The sequence below is a fragment of the Schistocerca gregaria genome, chromosome 2 (genome assembly GCF_023897955.1).
Source record: "Schistocerca gregaria isolate iqSchGreg1 chromosome 2, iqSchGreg1.2, whole genome shotgun sequence".
NCBI lineage: Eukaryota > Metazoa > Arthropoda > Insecta > Orthoptera > Acrididae > Schistocerca > Schistocerca gregaria.
The window spans coordinates 245,714,648-245,740,733 of NC_064921.1; the positions used below are offsets into that span (position 1 = coordinate 245,714,648).

General features: G+C 41.8%; 1 protein-coding gene across 2 annotated transcripts in view; it reads right to left on the minus strand.

Moving 5' to 3' along the window:
- LOC126336779 (sphingomyelin phosphodiesterase-like) overlaps positions 1-26,086 on the minus strand; it is a 338,554-nt gene that overhangs the window by 124,259 nt on the left and 188,209 nt on the right. The window contains exon 1 of one of the 2 annotated variants that reach the window (XM_050000796.1): positions 24,525-24,658. The exons of the other annotated variant lie outside the window; for it this stretch is intronic. Within the exon in view, the coding sequence (XP_049856753.1) occupies positions 24,525-24,600 (76 nt within the window). The 5' untranslated portion in view covers positions 24,601-24,658. Of the gene's footprint in view, positions 1-24,524; positions 24,659-26,086 lie in introns of those variants that run through there. 2 annotated transcript variants of the gene reach the window in all.

A 26,086-nucleotide genomic window follows, 5' to 3' on the forward strand; every position in this document is an offset into this window, starting at 1 on the left:
CCACATAGAAAAGTGAAAACAGACTTCAGTGCAACTAAAAATCAAGGACGGCAACATTAAGGATGCAACTGGAATTCCAATGTTAAACATATAGGAGAGCGCGGATAGGTGGTAGGCCTACGTGAGGATAGAAAATGTCTCACAATGTCATAGAAGAAGATATTGGAGTCGATATGTAAGATATAGGGGATCCAGTATTAGAGACAGACTCTAAATGTACTTTGGAAGACTTGAAATTAAATAAGAAGAACTGATAGATAATACTCGTTCGAAATTTCTAAAATCATTGGAAGAAGTGGCGAACCTGTGAGTATTCAAGTTGGTGTGTAGAATCTAAGACTGGCGACATACTATCAGACTTTCGGAAAAATGTTATCCATTCGATTGTGAAGATAGCAAGAGCAGATAAGTGAGGGAACTATTGTAGAGTCATCTTAACAGCTCATGCGTCCAAGTTGCTGACAAGAATATTATCCTGAAAAATGGATAAGAAATTTGATGCATTATTAGATGACGATCACTCTGACTTTAGAAAAGGTAAGACCTCCAGAGAGGTAGTCCTGACATTGACCTTGATAATGGAAGTAATACTGAAGAAAAAGCAAGAAACGTTTATAGTATCTGTCAACCAGGAAAAAGCTCTCGACTGTGTAAAATGATGCAAGGATGGAAAGACGAGTAATATAAAATATGTACTAGTACGAATAGAGAACATACGATTGGAAGACCAAGAACAAAGTGTTCAGATTACAAAGTGTGTAAGGCGGGATGCAGTATTTCGTCCCTACTGTTCAATCTGTACATCGAAGGAGCAATGAGGGAAATGAAAGAAAGGTTCGAGAGTGAGATAAAAATTCTGCTTGAAAGGATAGCAATAATAACATTTACTGATCACATTCCTACCTTCAGTGAAGGTGAAGAAGAATTACAAGACGTGTTGAATGGAATTAACAGTCTCGTGGGTATAGAATATGGACTGAGAATGAACTGAAGAAAGACAAAAGTAATCAGAAGTAGCAAAAGTGAGAATAGCGAGAAACTTAACGTCAAAAATGGTGACCAGAAACTGGAGGAAATTACAGAATTCTGGTGCCTTGGAAGCGAAACGACCCACGACGGACGGGGCAAGGAGAACATAAAAACCAGACGATTACACGCAAAGAGGGAAAGTCTCTTAGCCTTAATTTGAGGAAGGAATTTCAGATAATATGCATATGGAGCACAGCGTTGTATAATAGTCAAACATGGAGTGTAGGATAAGTGGAACAGAAGAGAATCAAATCCCGCGAGTCAGGCTTGTGACGAAGGAAGGAAGATGGGGTTTAATGTCTCGTCGACATCGAGGTCATTAGAGACGGAGCACAAGCTCGGGTTGTGTCAAGGATGGAAAAAGAAATCGGCTCTGCCCTTCAAAGGAACTATCCCGCCATTTGCTTGGGGTGGTTTAGGGAAAGCACGGAAAACCAAAATCTGAATGACCGGACGCGGTTTCCAACCGTCGGCGTCCCGAATGCGAATTCAGTAGGCCTTGTGACGACTTGTGCCGATCTTTGTATATGAGGCGTGTTAAAAAATAAAGGGAAATTTTTGTTTTTCTTATATTTTCGCATTTATTCATCAACTATGTTCCCTTCAAAGTTATCTCCCTAGACATAGCACATTTGTGCCAGTGCCTTTTCCAATCTTGCAAGCACTTCTGGAGCTCACTTTTCGTTGTGGTGTTCAATTCCTTGAGCGATACTGTTTTTATCACATCAGTGGTGACAAAATGACTTCCTTTCATGGTTATCTTCATCCTCGGGAGTCAAAAGAAGTCGCAGAGGGCCATTGCCAGCGAATACAGTTGGTGAGGCAACATAAAGGTTTTTTTGCCGAAAAATCACGAATAAGCATTGAGGTGTGAACGGGAGCGCCATCGTGATGCAATTTCCACACGTGGCTTTGCCACATTTCTAGTCGTTTTGCTTCGTATTGCTTCACGCAAACGGCGTATTACTTGCAGGTAGTATTCCTTCTTGACCGTACAACCTTAAGGCAGGAACTCATGATGTACTACCCTATTCTAATCGAAGAAAACAGAGAGAAGAAACTTCACATGTGATCGAACTTGTCGAATTTTTTTCGGTTTCTTCAGGCAGTTTCCATATGGACAATTGGCTCTTGATTTCGACGTCATACCCGTATACCTATGTTTTGTCACCTGTTCTTTAGAAGTTATCTAAGCGACGTCGTTTTTGCTCTAAATTCAACAATTTCGCAACAGATTCTGCTGGTACATGTTTCGTGCTAGAAACGTCGAAAAAATTGCTTGGCGCGAGCCAAAGGATACACCGACATTATCAGCAACCTCTCTGACAATTTTCTTCACTTCTTCCACGTTGCCGTCAGTAATCGACGTGCTAGGGCGTCCAGGACAATCGTAGTGTTAAACTTCTCGACCCTCTTTGAAACGCTTATAACACTCATAAACCCTTGTCTTACTCATAGCAGATTCGTAAAAGGCCATTGCTAACGTTTAGAATACGGTACAAAATTGTATTCCATTTTTCAAGCAAAATTTAATGCCAAATCTTTGATCCATCTTTTTCGAAAGCAAACATTGGCACAGCACTCGCAAATACATATAGCGTTTCCGACTGTCAACAATAATTGGAATATTAAAAACATCTGAAAATGCAAACGTTCCTCAGGAACTCGTGTTTCAAAAAGATAAAAATAAAATGAAAATTTAATGTATAAGGCCCTCGAAATTAAAAAATTCCCGTTAATTTTTGATTGCATCTCATATGTCCAATATTCCATTTTAGTCCAATCTGGTATTTGTCCAATACACTCGACAGATATTTCAAAAACGGTCGCGAGAGTGATTTGTAAGCAATGTTCATCATAGAGTGACTACCTATCCAGTTGCCTGCCAATGAGGCGAAGCCCGGCACCTATGTCATCTGCCACTGAGCATATGTGGTCATTCCATTTCATATCCCTACAAGCTGTTACACCCATGTACACCCATCGACAAAAGTTTTGTATCATTTCCAATGTCGTGCAGATCTGTTGCTATTCTAATTGTTCCCGTACCGATTGGAAGGTCGCCACTGACGTTGTTTGTAAACATACACTCAGTTACCATGGGCGCTATCTATGTGTAGAACGCCGTACTCGAATGGACTGAGCATTTCAATTGGAAGTAAAGCACCAGTTAGACACATTAGAGACGTCAGTTGAAGAGTAGGGTGAACATCCACCATGCTACGAAGGACAATCCTGACTAATGATCGGGTATGCTTCACCAAGTTACTCGCAGAAGGTGTGTATACCAGGGAAGTTGCTCGACCTGTGCACCAGAGTCAAAGTGACATCGATTCCAATTGACATGTGACGAGGACTTATACCACAAAGGCCGTCCATGTTGGACAGGTGCACAGGATGATCGCGATATCTGTGACTTTCGAATCAAAGGAATCGTGTGCTGAGTGCTCCGGAAATACAACCGAATTCGGGATTTGAAGAGCCCACAGGATAGCATGTAAAGCATCACACTATTAGAAGATGACTGCATGACGCTAATCTGCTTCCCCGACGACCACAGCGAGCACCAAGTCGTACACCACAACACCATGGACTCTTTTACAGATGGGCGTAAATTACGAGGTGCATTCAAGATCTAAGGCCTCCGATTTTTTTGCTAATTAACTACTCACCCAAAATCGATGAAACTGGCGTCACTTCTCGACGTAATCGCCCTGCAGACGTACACGTTTTTCACAACGCTGACACCATGATTCCATGGCAGCGGCGAAGGCTTCTTTAGGAGTCTGTTTTGACCACTGGAAAATCGCTGAGGCAATAGCAGCACGGCTGGTGAATGTGCGGCCATGGAGAGTGTCATTCATTGTTGGAAAAAGCCAAAAGTCACTAGGAACCAGATCAGGTGAGTAGGGAGCATGAGGAATCACTTCAAAGTTGTTATCACGAAGAAACTGTTGCGTAACGTTAGTTCCATGTGCGGGTGCGTTGTCTTGGTGAAACAGCTCACGCGCAGCCCTTCCCGGACGTTTTTGTTGCAGTGCAGGAAGGAATTTGTTCTTCAAAACATTTTCGTGGGGTGCACCTGTTACCGTAGTGCCCTTTGGAACGCAATGGGTAAGGATTACGCCCTCGCTGTCCCAGAACATGGACACCATCATTTTTTCAGCACTGGCGATTACCCAAAATTTTTTTGGTGTCGGTGAATCTGTGTGCTTCCATTGAGCTGACTGGCGCTTTGTTTCTGGATTGAAAAATGGCATCCACGTCTCATCCCTTGTCACAACCGACGAAAAGAAAGTCCCATGCATGCTGTCGTTGCGCGTCAACATTGCTTGGCAGCATGCCACACGGGTAGCCGTGTGGTAGTCCGTCAGCATTCGTGGCACCCACCTGGATGACACTTTTCGCATTTTCAGGACGTCATGCAGGATTGTGTGCACAGAACCCACAGAAATGCCAACTCTGGAGGCGATCTGTTAAACAGTCATTCGGCGATCCCCCAATCGATCATGTCGTCCGACCGGCTTGTGCGAGCCCGAGGTTGTTTCGGTTTGTTGTCACACGATGTTCTGCCTTCATTAAACTGTCGCACCCACGAACGCACTTTCGACACATCCATATAACTCCATCACCACATGTCTCCTTCAATTGTCGATGAATTTCAATTGGTTTCACACCACGTAAATTCAGAAAACGAATGACTGCACGCTGTTCAAGTAAGGAAAACGTCGCCCTTTTAAGTATTTAAAACAGTTCTCATTCTCGCCGCTGGCGGTAAAATTCCATCTGCCGTATGGTGCTGCCATCTCTGGGACATATTGACAATGAACGTGGCCTCATTTTAAAACAATGTGCATGTTGCCATCTCTTTTCAGTCCGGAGAAAAAAAAATCGGAGGCCTTAGAACTTGAATGCACCTTGTAAGCAGAATGGACGCCCCAGAATTTGCGTCAGGTGCTGTTTATGGACAAACTTCGGATCTGTTTGTGCCTTTATAATCTCAGACATTGAGTTTGAAGACGACACTACAATACCGAACGACGCCAACACTGTGCCTCAAGGTGGTGGATTTATTTTCTGGGATGGCATTACAACCGTACACCTCTCATGGTTGTTGAGGGCAGTCTCACTGTTCTACGGTACAGGAATGTGATGCTGCAAGCAATAGTGGGGCCGTACTGCCATCATTCAGTGACAATTTCATCTTGATGGATGAGAACTAGCGTGCTCATGGTGCTGCGCAGTGTGCTAGGATCACCAGAATGGAGTGATCTGCCTGTTCCTCGAACATGAATCCAGTCTAACACGTGTGGGTTCCACTTAAACGAGCTGTTTTGGACGTCGACGAGGACCACCTACTCTGAGCGACTTATGCAGAATCGCCACTGGAATGTGGGATAATTTGGACCAATTTGGATTTGACTATGTCATCGATGGTGTGCCGAGAAGGATTCAAGCGTGCATACGAGCAAGGAGACGTTCCACCACCTATTTATGTTTCTCGGAAGTGCTGCGAAGGCCCCCCATAGGAAACTGCCGACTTTGTTGTTACACATATGTCTGTTCTTTTGATCTGGCTATCTGATCATATTGCAAATTAATATATTTGCATGCCTCAGAGCTTATTTTTGTTTTCTGTGGTATGAATTTCAAGATAAATGGGTGATCCAAATTTTGGTGATATGTTTGTAGCAGTTGACTGATTCTAAAAGGAAGTTTTTTCGTTTTGTGAAGAGCATCATTTCTCATTTCTGTACATGTAAAGGAATGCCAAGGAGAAAGTTGTCAATCTTTGTGCAACTATGAAAGTTCATGAAGATCACGTCGAATATTTCTGCTGCATTTGTTAGACATAATTTCATTATAGATAACTGCATATTGTGTGGAAAGTCTGAAGCTACTAATGTAGTCTGCCACGTGATTAATATATATAACAACGAGGGTTCCAGTACACTACAGTGTGGCTGGCCTGAAGTTTGTTCTACATATGCCAATAACTCTCCAACCAAAATAAGATGCTGCATTCTTCCTAGCAAGAAATCCTCAACCTAGCCACAAATTTTGTTTGATACTGTAGATAATAGCACTTTTGTTAATAAACGATGGTGTGGTTCTGAGGCAAATCTACATCTACATCTAGTTACTCTGGTTACTCTGCAATTCACACTTAAGTGCCTGGCAGAGGGTTCATTGAACCATTTTCATACTACTTCTCTACCATTCCTCTCTCGAATGTCACAATGGAAAAAGGAACACCTAAATCTTTCCGTTCGAGCTCTGATTTCTCTTATTTTATTATGTGATCATTTCTCCCTACGTAGGTGGGTGTCAACAAAATATTTTTGCATTCAGAAGAGAAAGTTGGTATTTGAAATTTCGTAAATAGACCTCGCCGCAAAAAAAAAAAAAGTCTTTGTTTCAGTGACTGCCACCTCAACTCGCGTATCATATGAGTGACACTCTCACCCCTATTGCGCGATAACACGAAACGAACTGCCCTTCTTTGCACTTTTTCGATGTCCTCTGTCAATCCTATCTGGTAAGGACCCCTTACCGCACAGCAATATTCCAGCAGAGGACGGACAAGTGTAATGTAGGTTGTCTCTTTAGTGGGTTTGTTGCATCTTGTAAGTGTTATATCAACAAAGCGCAGACTTTGATTCATCTTTCCCACAATATTATCTATGTGGTCTTTCCAAATTAAGTTGCTCGTAATTGTAATTCCTAGGTATTTAGTCGAATTGACAGCCCTTTGATTTGTGCGATTTATCGTATATCAAAAGTTTATCCGATTTCTTTTAGTAACCATGTGGATGACCTCGCACTTTTCTTTGCTTAGTGCCAATTGCCACTTTTCGTACCGTACAGAAATTATCAGTAGATCATTTTGTAATTGGAATTGATCGTCTGATGACTTTACTGGACGGTAAGTTACAGCGTCATCTCTAAATAATCTAAGGGGGCTGCTCAGATTATCACCTAGATCATTTATGTAAATCAGGAATAGCAGAGGGCCGATGACACTACCTTGCGGAATGACAGATATCACTTCTGTTTTTTGAAAGTCAAGGAACACTGCATCTATCTGATTTCCTTGATCCATATCGTTCAGGCTATCATATGAGAAATTCTCAAGTTGGGTTTCGCATGATCGATGTTTTCTGAATCCATGAAGTTTGACATGGAGGAGGCCATTCTGTTCTATATACATCATTGTTTGAGTTCAAAATATGTTCTAGGATTTCACAACGGATGAACATCAATGAGATTGGACGATAGTTTTGTCGATCACTTCTGTTGCCGTCCTTGTTGACAGGTGTGACCAATGCTTTCTTTGCAATGACTGGGCTCGGTTTCTAATTCAGTGCATCTACTGTTTATTGGCATTAACATGAGAGTAAACTTAGTTGCAAATTCTGTATAGGGATCCTCTTGGACCCTGGACCTTGTTTAAATTTAGCAATTTTAGCTATTTTCAATGCCACCAGCACTAAGATCACTCATCTTTTCAGTGTGCGGAGAGTAAATTGGGAAAGTTCATCTGTAGCTTCCTTAATAAAGGAACATTTGAAGTTAGAATTCAGATTTTCTGCGTTTGCTTTGGTACCCTCAATATTAGTCCCCTTATTACCTGGGCACAACTTTCTCTGCATACATTCCATATCCCCTGTTGTACCTATTTAGTCCCACAGACTAGAGCAGTATTCTTGGATGTGTCGCACGATTCTTTTGTAAGTAACCTCCTTTGTAGACAGACTGATTTCCAAGTCTTCTACCAGTGGACTCATGTTTCCCCCCTGCCTGTTACACTTATGTGTTTGTGTAAGTTGACTGACTGCAGATGTGCTTAATTGATAATGAAGTAGTGCGATACTACGTTTTTGCGTTTCGTGGTTAAAATGAGAGCTAACTCTTTTGCAAATTCGCTATAGAATACGACAGGTGTTCAGTCTGGTCTTAAAACTTTACTCAAATTATGACAATTTGAGCGTTTTCTCATTTCTGCAGTGGTACGAGAATTAAACCGTGGTAGCACTACAGGATATTGTATTGCGTATTATCAAGATATTATTCCGCGACTCGTAAGTCTGGCTAGAGGCCCCATTTGCATGTACGAGTATTTTCGGCAAGTTACTGACTAGAAGGCAAGATACACAAAATTTACCTGATTGCTACAATCCGTATTACATTTTTTTGCGGAAGGAGAAGATTGATAACATAGTGATCCATTAGTGGGTGCTGTGAACCGCCTAATCAGTAATCGGTATTAATTTATCGTCAGTGCGATTACTTCCACAGATACGAGCAAATCTTGATTTAATCGCTATCTAGCGCGAGAATTTATCGTGAGAACACTTAGAACGATTAAATACATATCACATAATTCAAAGATACGGCATTGAGAGTGCGATTAGATTACGTGTTTTCCTGAAGAGCTTAACGTTGTTAATTATGACATGTGACGTTAGTTTTTCTGGGTACTGATATGGTAAGCTGCACATGTTTTCTGGCAGATCTTCTACTTGGGCACATTAAATTAACCATGTGCGTCTCTAAAAGTTGTAATTAACTATAGATGTCTAGCAGCTCCAGGCTTGTAAACTGATAGAACAAAACTTCCACCATCGAGTTTTTAATTTACTGTAGTATGTGGTATAATCTTCGTTGTAACAGGGTCCGCAGCTACAATGAATTTTTAAAACGATTTTGTGATGCCTTCTGCTGACATTTCTTCATTGGATGTGCGATGTGGCCTTAGGCCATTTTCAGGTATTTAAAACGGGAGCATTATACTCTGAATTCAATATATTTATTATCTATGAACTGAACATAAGAACAAGTAATCCCAAGATTTACTATTGAAAGGTTTAATCATTAAAAGAGATAGTAGTAAATCACGAAGGAGGTAAATAAAGGAGATGGCGCCATATACTTACGTTGCTTTGGAGACAGAGTGGGCAGGGGCCTGCCGCCATCTTAAATAGCCCAAAACATTAGCAGACTACTGTTTACTATTTCTTCTTGTTCGTCATTTCTGTCCTTTGCGCGCAACATCTGTTTTAAATACTAAAAATTACTGTACTTACATGAATAACATAGGGCAAGGAAAGCAATATCGAACGCTTTTCTGTACTTGAATGCGTATTTGCTCTAATAATATGAAACATTTAATTCCATTCTTACTGTACTCCTATCGGTAGTAAATAAAGCTGGAACTGGGAAACCAATGCTTGTTTGCTTATTGGTACTGCTTCTTGTTCGTTACAATTTATGCAATGAGGAAAGAAGCAAGACATGCTGTCGTATCTTGTGCATATCAACAAAATGAATGATTATTCTAAAGTCAAAGAAACAGAACCGCACAGAGATGTACCTTCTTGCAGAATAGCGTCCTTATTTTATTAGATTGTCAGTCCATTGGGCTCACTGTACTTTTCGCATGTTCTCACTTTGAAATCTTACCTATGTTACGTCGTTCAGTGAGTCGCGAACAATAGCAATTTATAGGATAAAAAGCAATATGTTTTTAAAACATGTTCCAGCATTGTGCAATGCTATATATATGATTAAGGTAATGGTCTCTAACACTAAAAGCCCCATAAAATGGATATTTTGCTTTAACTAGTATGTAAATCACTTGTTAGTTGCCGGCCGGAGAGGCCGTGCGGTTCTAGGCGCTTCAGTCTGGTACCGCGTGACCTCTATGGTCGCAGGTTCGAATCCTGCCCTGGGCATGGATGTGTGAGATGTCTTTAGGTTAGTTAGGTTTAAGTAGTTCTAAGTTCGAGGGGACTGATGACCACCGATGTTAAGTCCCATAGTGCTCAGAGCCATTTGAACCATTTGAACTTGTTAGTTATTTTAGTAAAATTGTGTAAGATGTAGGCCTACCTTTCCAACTGCAGCCTATTTGCTTTTTCCCGGTATATTTCTCTCCACAACTCAGTTTTTTTTTTTCAGGAATAACCAAGCACATCACAACTGGAATGTTTGCCTACTTTGATCATCTGCTTGATTTTACTTTTGAATTTCAGTCTGAAGTTTTCAAAATATACACCAATAGTTAGTTTGTTAGTTTGTTTCATGGCCCAAGTATCATTTACACGACATATCATAATGAGGGATGAGTCATTTTATATTAATATCATTTTTTTGTAAATATTTCTCTGTAATTCTTGGTTTTTCCGTTTTTTAATTGATGACAGGCATGTTAGTTTGTATTGCCTACCCATCACCATTTACGCATTACAAGAATTGATCGTCTTTTGGAGAATAAGAGAAATTGTCAAATAAAAACGAGCTCAATTTTGTCTCAAATTTTACTTTGCTGCCTGTCAGACATTTTATATCAATGGATAAGTGATCAAACATTTTGGTGGCAGTACTGTGAACCGCTGTCTGTGCTACAGACAACCTTAATGTTGCTTAATGACAGTCATTTTTCCACTTCTAGTATTGTAATTATGTACATTATTGTTCCTCTTAAAGTGCAGTGGATTGTTTACAACAAAATTCATGAGGGAATAATTATACCGTCAAGCAGATAGATCGCTAATCACACGCCGAGCAGCAAGCTGGAACGACGAAAACAGTGTCCATATAAAGTTTTCAGCCAGAGCATTCTTCAGAAAGGAAGCAAAGCATACACACACATTCATATACACGAAACTCACATACACATCAACGCTGTCTCTGCATCTACATATACATCTGCATCTTCATAGATACCGTACGGTGCGTGGCGGAGGGCACCTGGTACCACTACTACTCATTTCCTTTCCTGTTCCACTCGCAGAGCGAGAGAAAAACAACTATCCGTCTTAGACCTAATATCCCAAATCTTACCTTTGTGGTTCTTAAGCGCTATGTATGTTGGTAGCAGTACAATCGTTTGGCAGTGAGCTTCAAATGCCGGTTCTCTAAATTTTCTCAATAGTGTTTCTCGAATAGAACGTCGCCTTCCCTCCAGGAATTCCCATTTGAGTTCCCGAAGCATCTTTGTAACACTTACGTGTTGTTCGAACCTGCTCGATAAGAAATCTAGCAGCCTGCCTCTGAATTGTTTCTATGTCTTCCTTCAATCCCACCTGCTATGGGTCCCAAATACTCGAACAATACTTAAGAATAGGTCGCACCAGCGTCACATATGCTGCCTCCTTTACAGGTGAATCACTCTGTCCTAAGATTCTCCCAATAAACTGAAGTCGATTCGTCTTTCCTACCACAATTCTCACATTCTCATTCCATTTCATATCGCTTTACAACATTACGCCCAGATACAGGGTGACTCAGAAAAACGGGAACATTTTCACAATCCAATAACGCTAGAAGTGACGAAGGAAATAAATTGCATTGATAGTAATTGAAACCGTACAACTTAGCCATTTACTAAACATTGATGGCATTTATCATTTTTTAAAAATTACGTCCTTTAGATGGCGTCCTCCTGTGCGAATACATTCGTGAAATCTGCTGTTGAGATTACTCATTGACCGCTGCAACATCTCAGCTGGGGTACTGTAGTTTGCATCCCGAATTCTCTGTTTTAACTCATCCAGACTTCTTGGCCGTGTCGTGTAGACTTTTCTTTTGAGGTAGCTCCACAAGAAAAAATTACAAACGGATAAATCTAATGATCTAGGGTGCCAGGGAATGTTACCTGATGGTGAGATCTCATGGTTGCTAAACAATTCTCGCATACATGCCATAGATTGCCGTGCAGTGTGTGATGTCGCTCCGTCCTGCTGATACCAGGCTTCTTGAATGTTTGTGAAGTTGTTCAATGCTGGTAACATCTCCACGTAACGATCACCATTGACAGTTAATGTGTTTCCCTGATCATTTGTGAAAAAATATGATGAAACACCACACCATACTTTTTACTAGCGCTGTAAAGGACGCTTATGAACGTGATTAGGATTTTGTTTGCCCAGTAACGGTAGTTGTGTTTATTCACATAACATGTGAGATGAAAATGTGCTTCATCTGACATCCACACTTGTTTAGAAGTTCATCGTCATTGTTTATTTTCGTTATCATTTGTTGACAGAATCCTAATAGTAACTGGTAATCGTTGTCCTTCAATTGTTGCATTATCTGGAGTTTGGAAAGGTGAACATTTAAATGAACATGAAGAATTCTGTGAAAACTCTCCCCGGACATTCCAACCACTGGTGCGTGCTTACGAACTGAACGCCGTGGGCTCTGTAAGACAGACACGCGTATAATATCAATGTTCACTGGAGAACGCACCCTTCTTGGTCGTCTTGTTGGTTTCTTCTTGAGGACAGATCCAATCTCTTAAAAGTTATTAATTCAACATTTTATAGCTTGTTGTAAAAACGTCGAAACTCACTCTGCGCCGCTATCCAACTATCCTTGTTTTTTAAAACATTTTTATGGCTAACGCATGCTGTTGTCCTTTCCACTGATCCATGATTACTGGAATGGCGGACTGTGTAGTCGCTAACTGTCGTGGACCCGCAGTGCTGCCACCTGCCCATGGCTGCCACTACTCATTTCCAACGTTCCCATTATTCTGTGTCACTATGTATTTAAAAAAACTTGACTGTGTCACTCAGAATACTAGCTGTACTGTAACCGAACATTACATGTTTGTTCTTCCAACCCACCCGCATTAACTTACATGTCCCACGTTTAGAGCTAGCTGCCGATCATCACCCCAACTGGAATTTTTGTCTAAGTAGTCTTGTGTCTTCCTAAAGTCACTCAACTTTAACGCCTTGCTGTACACCATAGCACCATCAGGAAACAATTATAGATTGCTGCCACCCTGTCCGCCAAATCAGTTACGTATAAAGAGAACAACAGCTGTTCTATCACACTTCCCTGGGGAATTCCTGGCGATACTCTTGTCTCTGACGAACATTCTCTGTCGAGGACAACAAAATGGGTTCTATTATTTAATAAGTCTTTGAGCCACTCACATGTCTATGTACTTATTCCACATGCTCCTACTTTCTTTAACTTCCTACAGTGGGACACCAGTCAAATGCTTTCGTATATCTGGAAATATGGAATCCGCTTGGTGCTGTTATCCATAGTTCACAGTACATTAGGTGAGAAAAGGGCAATCAGGGTTTCGTTGTTCAAGCCAGAATCTTCTTTAAAGAGGGAGGAAATGTGAAAGATTAATAATTTGTCTGCAGGTGGAATGTAGAGCATGAGATGCTGCAGCTACAATCAGCGCAGTTACAAAACACAGCTGTGTTTTGTGCTGGGACGAGACCGTTGTTACAGCGTGGTTCCGATGACGGGGGGGTGTGCGATTTGGACAGCAATAAAAAACACAGGAAACAAAAGAAAGAATGGACACAGAGTAATGTAAAGGGAATCCAAAGTGATCCAAAGTCAAATGACAGAAATGGAACCACTGCAATAAAAATAAACAGTGCAACCATAATTCATGTGTACAGAAGAAAATATTGCCTGAATGGCACCACTTCTGAATGGAATTTGGCTCCTTTAAACTTTAGATTAAGTTCATATCGATTATTACAACCATAAACGACGCAATCTGGCATTTCTGATGAAACAATATTTCTACACAATCAAAGCTCCCAAGAGGAACAAACTGGACACGGGCACATCAAAGTGACGTCACAGGAAAACATCATTGCAGTGAACCATGGAGGTACTAATGCGTGAACCTAATGTTTTGGGCTAAATAAGATGGCGGACGTTGACTTCAAATGTGTGACGCAAGCGCAACTCCCTTTTTTTTCTTTTGTTTTCATTTTTTTTAAATGGGTAATGCTCGTTTCACAACAATTCCTACGAACGTGACGTCACTTTGAAGCCACGTGCAATATTGACTACCGCATGATTGACTATCGACTACGTGGCAGGGAAAAGTATGAATGTTATTGCTTCTTGATTCTCTCGCAGTAATTTAAGCTATCCTCTCAGGTTCCTGCCTAGCTACACACTCAGAAATCGCCACACATTCGGAAATAAAGTGCCAAATATATATGGAAAGGCAGAATATGAATACTATGTTGCTTGTTTCAGTCGCAGAAGTTTAAGCTGTCCTCTTAGGTTCCCGCCTAACCAAACACTCGGAAACCGCCACGTATTCGTAAATAAGCAGAGAAATATTTATGACAAGGAAGAATATGAATCTTATTGTTGCCTGTTTCAGTCACTGTAGTTTAAGCTTTCCTCTTAGGTTCCTGCCTAACCACACACTTAGAAATCGCTAAATATTTATTTTATCCTTCGTTCTCCAATCAGATGGAACGTAAATAACATTGAATATTGCAGAACACACGTGTATTACATTCACAAGAAAGCCCCAGAACGTGTTGGCAACGCTAACACGAAAAAGAATATTTGCATGTAGTGGGATGCGAACCTACACTAGCATTTGATCATGTGATGTTTGTCTCCTGTCTTCGTTATCATATTCTCTCCTGAAGATTTATATCGTTGATGCATTACTAAGTGACATGTAATGATAATGGTGAAGTGTTTGTGACAGATTTTCAAAGCTCCATTACCTTGAAATGGCGTACTGCCAACTGTAAAACAAGTGCATTTCTTGCCTAATTTGTAAATTATTGACGATAATAACTCATTCTCTACGGAGCATTCTTATATGGAGTCATTAACAGTCGATAAATCATTGTGTAATATTTTATTATAAAATAATTATGATAAATGATTCCTAGAATAACGCGTTTTTTTGTAAATTTACGGTACGCGCATTAAACCTTGTGAGAAACCCGTATTGAACGCTAACAAAATCGATAGCCGACCATGCGATTGTCGATACTGCGCGTGATGTCAAAATGATGTTCCCATTTACGGGAATTGTTGTGAAATGGGCGTAACACATTTTTTTTTACCTCTGGAAATCACAGTTAGTTTGGTATATTACACTGATATTTCGTTTCTTACCAAATTACAACATGGCTGCTAGGAAATGACAATAGAATATTAAAAGAAAATGTTTTTAGATTCCGCTCCCACACCAGCCTATTACATCACATGTTGACAATAACTTCAAAACGTGAAATGTGTCTGCAGTTCTTTGTCACGTACAGACCAATTGAAATTTGTTTGCCAATCTTTAGCATGGCAGATGATGGAAAGCACAAGAATCTGAAGACACTCTGCAGTTCTGCACTCAGAGATCAGACTTTTACATCCAGGTTGTATAGAGATCACTGGTGAATTAGCATACGGTGTATAAATACAGACGCAATGAAAATTATCTGTTTATTCCGGAGATTGTCACTTTAAGTATCTTTGAATGCTGGATATACGAGCGATACACAGCCTCTGGTTTTCATGTCGCGTTATTGAGGAAACTGCGGGCAAGCTGGTAAGTAACAGTTGAGTTGAGTCGCAGCTAGCGATGGGCCAACTCAGGTTTACGCCAGATCGAGTTGGCGTTGGAATTTTGCATAAACCGAGTTCAAACCGGGTTAGACCGAGTTGGGACGAAAAAACAGTAATGACTTTCAACGCCGTTCCTTCTTTCGTGTCTGCGCAGATTGCAATTCAGTTCAGGTAACCAGTCTGATCTGTGCAGTTTCCCAATCTGTGACTATGTATACAGTCACGAGCGTGATGGATAATGCATAGGGCGCAATTTTTGGTCTTTCAGCTTGAAATTTTGATGATAGACTTGTGAAAAACCTGAAACGCTGTATAGTTCTTGATGGCTATTGGGTACTCGTAAGATTGCCAAATGGTGCACTACAGAGAGCAATATTTGGGCTTTGCATTTGAAACCTTGAAGACAGACTACGAAACATCTGCAATTCGCAGTATAAATTTTGACAGCTATTGGTTGATTATAAGATAGCCTAAAGCCTGTTCACGGGCATGATTGCACACAGGGCTGCAGAGCGCAAGTTCGAGTCTTGATATTTTGAATATCACGATACATCCAGGATGCGCTGTAAAGGTTTGTCGGCGATCTGACGATCTTAAGGTAGCCAAACGTCTCGCCACGAGCGTTTATGGATGCCGCATTGCAGACTGAATTTGAAAATATACTCATGAGATACTTTGAATTTGATGTAACGCTGGACGCTGATCGGACGATCTTAAGGTAACCAAATGCGTCGTCGTGATCATGAATGGTAACCGCGCTTTAGGCCGCAATTCGAACACTCATAACGCGTCTGCAATTTGCTGTAAGGATTTTGAGGACGATCGGACGATCTTAACGTAGCCAAATTCCACGGCTTAAGCATGAATGGTGTAAAGTTACCGCTTTGTCATTGTTTCCCTCTGTGACTGTCTATTCAAAATTTTAATATATATATATATATATATATATATATATATATATATATATATATATATATATATATATATATATATATGCGAGCTGCCATGACTCTGTTCTTTATACAGCCCCCCATGAATAACACTTACCATACGCGGCCGCGAATTTCGATCGATGAAATATCGCACTAAGCTACTGCACTTTTAAAGATCATAGTGAGTGACGTCCCATTCTGCATAGACTCAACTAGCTTAAACTCGTGTTTGGTCGGCACGATAGCAATAAGCTCCAACTGTCATCGATAGCGGCGAACGCCGCGCACCGCCTGAACACAACTCGAGTTAGTAACAACCACACTCTTGTTGATTCGAAATCCTTGGTACCTCGAGGTGACCTATCTCTAGTCGTAAAATTGGTTCCAAGACTTCCGCAACCTGTACAGAAAATTAGAATAGAGATCAACATAAACATCATTTCCGTCCTTTTTATTGCTCATGAAAACAACATTGCATGTTGTGCCCCCATACAGCGAGACCTTCAGAGGTGGTGGTCCAGACTGCTGTGCACACCAGTACCTCTAGTACTCAGTAGCACTTCCTCCTGCAGTGGTGCACGCCTGTGTTCGTCATGGCATACTGTCCACAATTTCATCAAGGCACTGTTGGTCCAGATTGTCCCACACCTCAATGGCGAATCAGCGTAGATCCCTCAGAGTGGTTGCTAGGTCACGTCGTCCATAAACAGCTCTTTTCAGTCTATCCCAGGCATGTTCGATAGGGTTATTTTCTGGAGAACATGCTTGCCACTCTAGTCGAGCGATGTCGTTATCCTGAAGGAAATGATTCACAAGATGTGCACGATGAGGACGCGAATTGTCGTCCATGAAGACGAAAGCCTCGCCAATATGCTGTCGATATGGTTGCACTATCGGTCGGAGAATGGCATTCACATATCATACAGCCGTTACAGCGCCTTCCATGACCACTAGCGGCGTACGTCAGCCCCACATAATGCCACCCCAAACAGCAGGGAACCTCCACCTTGCTGCACTCGCTGGACACTGTGTCTAAGGCGTTCAGCCTGACCGGGTTGTCTCCTAACACGTCTCCGACGATTGTCTGGTTGAAGGCATACGTGACACTCATCGGTGAAGAGAACGTGATGCCAATCCGGAGCGGTCCTTCGGCATGTTGTTGGGCCCATCTGTACAGCGCTGCATGGTGTCGTGGTTTGCAAAGATGGACCTCGCCTTGGACGTTGGGAGTGAAGTGGCGCATCATGCAGCCTATTGCGCACACTTCGAGTTGTAACACGAAGTCCTGTGACTGCACGAAAAGCATTATTCGACATGATGGCGTTGCTGTTAGGATTCCTCCGGGCCAGAATCCGTAGGTAGCGGTCATCCATTGCAGTAGTGGCTCTTAGGCGGCCTGAGTGAGGCATGTCATCGACAGTTCGTGTCTGGCTGTATCTCCTCGATGTCCGAACAACATCGCTTTGGTTTACTCCGAGACGCCTGAACACTTCCCTTGTTGAGAGCCCTCCCTGGCACAAAGTAAAAATGCGGACGCGATCGAACAGCGGTATTGACCGTCTTGGAATGGTTGAGCTACAGACAAGACGAGCCGCGTACCTCCTTCCTGGTGGACTGACTGAGCGGCTGTCGGACCCCCTCCGTCTAATAGGCGCTGCTCATGGATGGTTGTTTACATCTTTGAACGGGTTTAGTGACATCTCCGAACAGTCAAAGGGACTGTGTCTGTAATACAATATCCATAGTCAACGTCTGTCTTCAGGAGTTCTGGGAACTGGGGTGATGCAAAACTTGTTTTGATGTGTGTAGATCAATTAATACCAATGATTCGATAGTTGTATTCTACTGGCAACGTTATCCCTCAACACGCTTGGTTTTCCAACTTTAAACTCATTCGTCTCCACACCGTGTAACATTTGCCATTCTCCACTATCTCAGAGAGTTTATAGTGAGTGAGTTGACGCTGTGGTAAAACGCTGGACTCGTATTCAAGAAAATGGCGGTTCAAATCCCCGCCTAGCCGTCTTGATCGAGGTTCACTGTTATATTTCTCAGTCTTCCTCTCTTTACTTTTTTCTTCACCACAGAACACCCTCTACTATTCGTCCAGCATATAAATTCTAGAAATTTACATTACGGCCTATACACGGCCAAATAATTAAAAAAAATTTCAATAACTCACATGTTAATCTAGAAACTGAATCATTATTTTAGGATGAGTAGTGTGTTACGATTTCCTAATTGTTGAGCTAAAGATACACAATTATCCCCTCATACCAGTGATCTCTGTACTTCGATTACAACAAATTCGTGATTGACGTTTGTGTGAGTCGAATAGTAAGGGCTAGCCACCAACCATTCGTAGATATTATTCGAACGTCACATGGTCCGAGCGTTGCCCATTTTCAGGTTCAGGCAGCGCCTTCTCAAGCGTAGCTTGCTGCACGCTGGCAGTACAGGTCCCCGCCACTGCAGTCTGTCAATCGCAAAGTTTTCTTGTTGTTGTTGTTGTTGTTGTTGTGGTCTTCAGTCCTGAGACTGGTTTGACGCAGCTCTCCATGCTACTCTATCCTGTGCAAGCTTCTTCATCTCCCAGTACCTACTGCAACCTAAATCCTTCTGAATCTGCTTAGTGTATTCATCTCTTGGTCTCCCTCTGCGATTTTTACATTTGAATTACATGCCACCTGGGTGTCGAAATACAACTGTCTGGAAGGGTCAGCCAAAGTCCTTCGCTCTTCGTTTCATACATACAACACGTGTTCTACAAAGAGATACTAGAAATAAAAAAGAAAGATTTTTCCGAGACTGCACCCACATGAATATATTAGGCCGTTTGTTTCAGATTCCCGGAGAACAGCAGAATGGATTGTTCCAAAACTGGTGCGAAAATTGGTAACAGTTGTGCTGCACGACTTAAAATCTCGAGTTATATCCGAAACTTGAAAGGCACATCAGCAAACTGATTCTTCTATATTTCACGGGTACAGCTTACTAAACGTTTCCACTGTCATGCAAAACAACACCTTCAGATTCCGTAGAAATAAACGAATTCGGTACTATATTAGTCAGACCTTTAAGTGCTTGTAATTCATAAAACCAAATGCCGTCAACAAAGCAGACATCTCACTAAGAAAATCGACGTCCTTTGGTTAAACATGTCCACTGCTGAAGATAAAAATTAAAAAAACTCGTCAGCCAAAGCTTATATTGACATTTGCAAGGGTATCTATTTATCAGGTTAAAGCAAAAACACATTATTACTCTCCTGGTATCTGGAGTGACTAGTATCTGAAGTGATTGGTGACTGGATTGATGCATTGCTTATCAGCATTTATGTTCCACTCGCTGTCATGGTGAGAGGTGCTGAAAGTGTGACAAATGTATTTATCGTAACAAAATATTAAGTCTCGAATTTTAACAAAGATAACCTACACTTCTGGGACCAAATGTGACCTATCTGGACGACGGAAATATGTGCACAAGGTGAGAGATAATCGTTTTTGGGAAGAGTTTTACAGAGGCTTGTCAATTACCTGCAGGATATGCACTGTAAAGCTGAAGCACACGAAATATTTTTGGGCCACAACTACAATCTGCTGAAAGAAAACCACAAGAGAGGTCGTAAAATTCGTAGCTTATGCGAAGGAAAGAATTATTATGTTTCGCTGTTATCTTGTAATGAAGTGTTGCAGTCTTGCGCTGAACTAATAGTTTCCTGCTTCAGTCGCTATTATAGCTAATAAATTAAGGTTCATCTCTTGGAAAAATAATCGTTGATCACGTACAGACTAATGGAACTTTTTTGTACAATTGCAACATGGAAGACGTTGGAGACAAGAGAATTCTGCAAGTCTTCTGCTCCAAGGCCAGAGTTCTCGATTCAAGTAGTGTAGAGATAACTGAGTTGTAACACTCCGCACGCTATCGTTGTTCTTAGCCTCTTAACGTACGGTCGTGTTCTGCTTCGAGATATAGTTGCTGACTGGCACTTTGTGGAAGGAAGATTAGGGGTTAACGTCTGGTCGACATCGGGATCATTAGAGTTAGAGCACAAACTCGAGTTGTTTCAATGACAGGGAAGGAAATTGGTCGTGCCCTTTCAAAGGAGCCGTCCCGTCATTCGTCTAGAGCGATTTAGGGATATCAATAAAAACCCAAACCAGGATGACCAGACGCGAAGTTGAACTGTTGTCCCTCCGAAAGCGAGTTCTAAGTCAGTGGCACTTTGTGGAGGAAAGTGGGAGTTTTGTTCATCCATAAATTCATGATAATATGTTGTATCAAATGAAATTTATGACTACAATGAAGATTCGTGGTAGACAGAACATGATACCGTGATTGGAGAAAGCCTGAGACACATGTAGAAGTATGTTGAGCTAAAAACACCGCTGCAACTGTATGGTCACTTTATTTAAAAAGCATGACTGGTTTAGTACCGTTAGTTACACGATCAGGTGAAGTACTGAATAAAAAGGGACCGTGAAACACCAGGAGGTGAGAACTTTAGGACGTCGAATCTTTGCCAAAAGTGGGTGAATGCAAGTAATATAAAATTTTGTAATGACCAATTCTTACAATTACATCATTATGCTGAAGTACATTTGATATAAAACTTTCCCACTATTCTTAGAACTGTAGTCCCTTCTAAAAAATTATGTGCTACCCCACAATGTAGTAGGGGGAGGGGGCGCAATAGCTAGAACCCAAAAAGGAATGTAAATACACTGCTAAATTACCGTGCAATGGGGGGAACGGAAGGAAAAAGACAAAAGAATAAACCGTAGAAAATTACACCTTATAGTGGATCCGACGCGCAGAGGAAGGGCAGCGTCGCGACTAACGTGGAAATAAATGAAGGACCACTAGATAGGTGGCGCAAGCACGGAAGCGCTAGGCTGACTCTGAGAGTGAGAAAATTACTAGAAATCGTGTGCATCCTAGAGTACAATGTCAAATACTACAACAGAAAATATTAATTGATACTATAAGAGTGCGTAAATGGTGTACTAAGGAAAACTCTTTGAAAACTAAAACTAGTGGGAGACGTAACATACTTTAAAAAGGCCCAGAGATGTGTGTGTGGGGAGGGGGGGGGGGGGGGTGAGAAGGAGGAAATGTACAAACAGGTAAACGGAGGGCCGGGTTACTCATTGAAGTAATCTAAATTCGGTTTATGTTTCAGTTCAACTTCGGTGTTGAGAGATTACTTTAAGACACGGTAAATCTCTAGTTCTTGTAGAACATTAAGACATTGCCTTTATATTCCCTGGTACTAGAGCAACCCGTCTTAGAAAAATGGATATCCAAGGCTGAGTTAAAACCCGAGCCAGATGACTGTTTCCTAAATCTGACCTCAAATGTACTAACTGTCTGGCCTTGCCTTTATATTCCCTGGTACCAGAGCAACCCGTTTTAGAAAAATGGGTATCCAAAGCTGAGTTAAAACCCGAGCCAGATGACTGTTTCCTAAATCTGACCTCAAATGTTCTAACTGTCTGGCAGATATATTTGTACAGGCAGTCATTAAGCATAATTCTGCAATCAAACGAAGACTTTAGGGGAACCTCTTCATTTTTTGCCTGTGTCCGCACTTCACCCTGTTATTCCAGAGAATATCAAATATACTTCACCATCACGCTGTAATTGTAAGTTTTGGTCATTGCCACGTTTTATAGTACTTCCATTGAGCCACTCTGGCAAATACTCGACGTTCTTTTTATCTAAAGTTATCAATTCCTGGTATTATTTTACAGTCTCATCACTTCACGTGATGATGAAACTAGGGCTACGAAACCAGTCATGCCTTTTAAATAAAGTAACCATATTAGCTGCACCAGTGTCTTTACTCAAAATGAAGTTTTTTAGCTGCTGAGGTTCGTTTAATAAATTTTTATATACATGTAACAGTAATTTCATGTGCACCTCAGGGAAGTGTGATGGGACACTTGCTAGTACTGTCAGGTGCATATCATACCGTTATATATAAGAAAGAATTGTCTAAAAACTCATGCTGTAATTGATCAGAAATTTAAAAATTTGCATTTCGTAAAACCCAAAAACACAGTATATTCCAAATACAATATCAAAAATTGGAACTGGTGAACCTGTGAGGGTATGAAGTGGAATGATTACATAGGCTCAGTCTTGTGTAAGACAGGTTTTAGACTTCGGTTCATTGATAGGATACTGCAAGCATGCAGTGTATCTGAACAGGAGAATGCTTACGAAAGACTCAAGTTAGTGGGAGCTACATCAAATAGGAATAAGAGTGGATGTTAAACGTATATAAAGGAAGGTAAAATAAATAGTCATGAGTTTTTTGCAGCATCAGGAGAGTTTTTTTTATACCACCACAGGACTGTATCCTTTAATGTGTGACATATATTTCAACTTGATTCTTCCCCCGATCCTGTGAAAAAGGGGTCTTGACAGATACATAGACAGACAGTCGAAAAACATGACAAGTTTCTTTTTCGTGTGGTAGAGTTACAAATTAACACTTATCGGATTATTTCCCTTACTCGTATTATTAGATCTTACTTCTTGCCAAATTTCATGGTTGTATGTCAACGGGAAGTAATCTACAGGTTTCGATAAGTGAGTTTGCGAGTATCACATAAATGGCCGAATCTTTTGATTGCACTGACGTGGAAGCTTAAATTTTTTACATCGCCGAGGGGCCATAGATCTTAGTATGCGACATAAAACTCAATTTGATACTTATGCACCTTCCTGCGAAAAATGATTCTGAACAGTCTGACAGACGGGCAGGCAGACAGACAGGATGGCAAAGACACGGAACATAAAATGATCCTATAGAAATTCCATTTTTACATAGTCAGCGTCATGAGCTGATGACTCTCCATGTCTTCTCATTAGATCAAGGTTTTCTTTCGTTTACAGCTTCTGTTTGTATCGGCAGAATATGAAGAAGGCAGCTCCGCACTTCGCACAGCCAGCCGGGATAGCCGAGCGGTTCTAGACGCTTCAGTCTGGAACCGCGCGACCGCTACGGTCGCAGGTTCGAATCCTGCCTCGGGCATGGATGTGTGTGATGTCCTTAGGTTAGTTAGGTCCAAATGGTTCAAATGACTCTGAGAACTATGGGACTTAACATCTTAGATCATCAGTCCCCTAGAACGTAGAACTACTTAAACCTAACTAACCTAAGGACATCACACCACATCCATGCCCGAGGCAGGATTCGAACCTGCGACCGTAGCAGTCGCGCCGTTGTGGACTGAAGCGCCTAGAACCGCTCGGTCACTGCGGCCGGCGTTAGTTACGTCTAAGTAGTTCTAAGTTCTAGGGGGCTGATGACCTCAGATGTTAAGTCCCATAGTGCTCAGAGCCATTTGAACTCCGCACAACAGATGGCAATAGCGGAGCTTACGGCGAATAGGTGTCAACCACATCGCGGACAATCTCAAGATTTTCTCGGGAATGGAAAAGGGTATGACTCTCCTTGCACCGTTAAAAACAATTTCAATATGCTAGCTGTACTCCGTATGCAGTAATGTATGGCATAAAACGCACTAAACGGAAGTCGACCGGTGACAACATTTTTCACTGCAAACTTTTCAAAATATATGGGTTGTTAATCTTTACGTCGAAGTATTACAATGGCTATGGGTAATATCGAAAAGAAAACCAGTTCATTATCAAGCTGTGATGTGTGGCTATAAGGTTCGGAAATGTAGTTCTTGTTTATCCAATAGTTCCCTCAGACTCAAATGAGAAACAACGCATAGCGGGGAATACGCACGAATCCGAAAACAGTTTTTTTTTTTTTTTTGCGAAAAGTAGATGTTTTACTGAGAAACTGACTGCACAGACGAATGTATCTTTGAAACTTCCTGGCAGATTAAAACTGTGTGCCCGACCGAGACTCGAGCTCGGGACCTTTGCCTTTCGCGGGCAAGTGCTCTACCAACTGAGCTACCGAAGCACGACTCATGTCCGGTACTCACAGCTTTACTTCTGCCAGTATCCGTCCCCTACTCTCCAAACTTTACAGAAGCTCTTCTGCGAACCTGTCGGACACACAGTTTTAATCTACCTGGAAGTTTCATATCAGCGCACACTCCGCTGCAGAATGAAAATCTCATTCTGGATGTATCTTTGCTTCATCTGCATGAAACATTGTGTTTTGAGACAAAGCGGGCACTGTAGCTGGCGGTGCGGCCACTTAGTTACCTGAGGCGAGGGCCCCGGTTACAGCGACTATCAGCAACGCCAGCAGCGGCAGAAGGCAGCTTCTCCCCGCAGCCATGGCGAGCAGACTGAATCGCGCCGGACTCTGCGCTCCCTTATCTGCGAAAGCGCGACTCCGCAAGGAAGAGTTTGGCGCGCTGGTGTAGTTGTACCCACCGCTCTTGTTGCCAACTGCGGCCAGCCACGTACATAAACCGTGTAAACACGGCGGTCAAAAAATTTGTCATCGCCAGGCGACATATGCGGGGATCACGACTGCTAAGTTTAAATTGCTGTTCCAGACAGCCTTAGATTTTCTATAGGAGGAAGATATGGTGGTTTAGCGGGGCAGTCGAGGGGCAATAGGACGCCTGAGCGTTTGTCAGACTAGCAACGTATGCGTGCAGCCTTGTCAACAGAACTGCTTTCTTGAAAGACAAGAGCGTCCACTTGTCATGAAGATATAGAGGAAAGGGCAAGACTTGCCAACAGTAATGTACTGTATACCAGCGTATGTTTTCATACAACTGATCAAAAGTATCTGGCCGCATGTTAGTGGGCATCAATATGCAGTGTGTTCACGTTTCGCATTTATGACAGCGTTAACTCTGCTGGGAACACCTTCAATGTGGCGGCTGAATATTTTGGGGAAATGGCACCCCACTCTTCCTCAAGACAGCAGCAGCAACAGATACAGCAGTACTGCCTGTCAGTCACTGTGATGATACAGAAGCTCTCTGTAGCATTACACTGATTTACATATCTAGCTTATAATCTCTTTAAAAAATTCTTGATGATTATTTAAGTCGAGTTTTCTTTTGTGAGGATAATCGTGAGACTAAAGAGGAGTTCGCGTTTCAGATTGCTTAGTCGCTTGCTGGTGGCCATGCCGTTCTTAGGATAAACTGGAACAACTTAAATTATCTTCTTATGTCGAGTTACACGAACAAGTAGTGAATGTCTGACACCCGGCCTGTGGAGGATACTGCGGAAGATTCCATTGCGGAAGCACATCCTCATGCCACGGCTTTATAGGGAAAGAAGGGGAGGGAGTTGTAATACTAGCACCAGTGGTCTCTGCGGACATCCTTCGTCCCACTCTTTTGCCACGTTTTATTCAGGTTGCTTCAAAAGGCTTCATCCTACTTCAGACGACTGTATGGAAAAAAATGGAAATGAGCGTTTGGCGTCATTGGCCAGGAGGCCCCTTGCAGGGTAGGTCCAGCCATCTTGGTGCAGGTCTTATTACATTTGACACCAAATTGGGCGAACTGCGCGCCAGATGGTGATGAAATGAGGATGAAGACAGCACAACACCCAGTCCCTCAGTTCAGTTACAAATGTGTGACATCATTTTTGTCTACACCGAGCCACTGGATCTTCTGCTAAGGGGCGTGCCATACAGATCCCGCATTCCAGCATTGGCCTCCATTGTCACCTACTCTCACTGTTTGTGAATTTGTGAGGTGGATTCACAGACTCTTTATATTGTGAGTTGGCAGTGACACCTCGTAAAACGACAACAGTGAACGACATAACTCAGTGTGGATGAATTTGACTGTCAT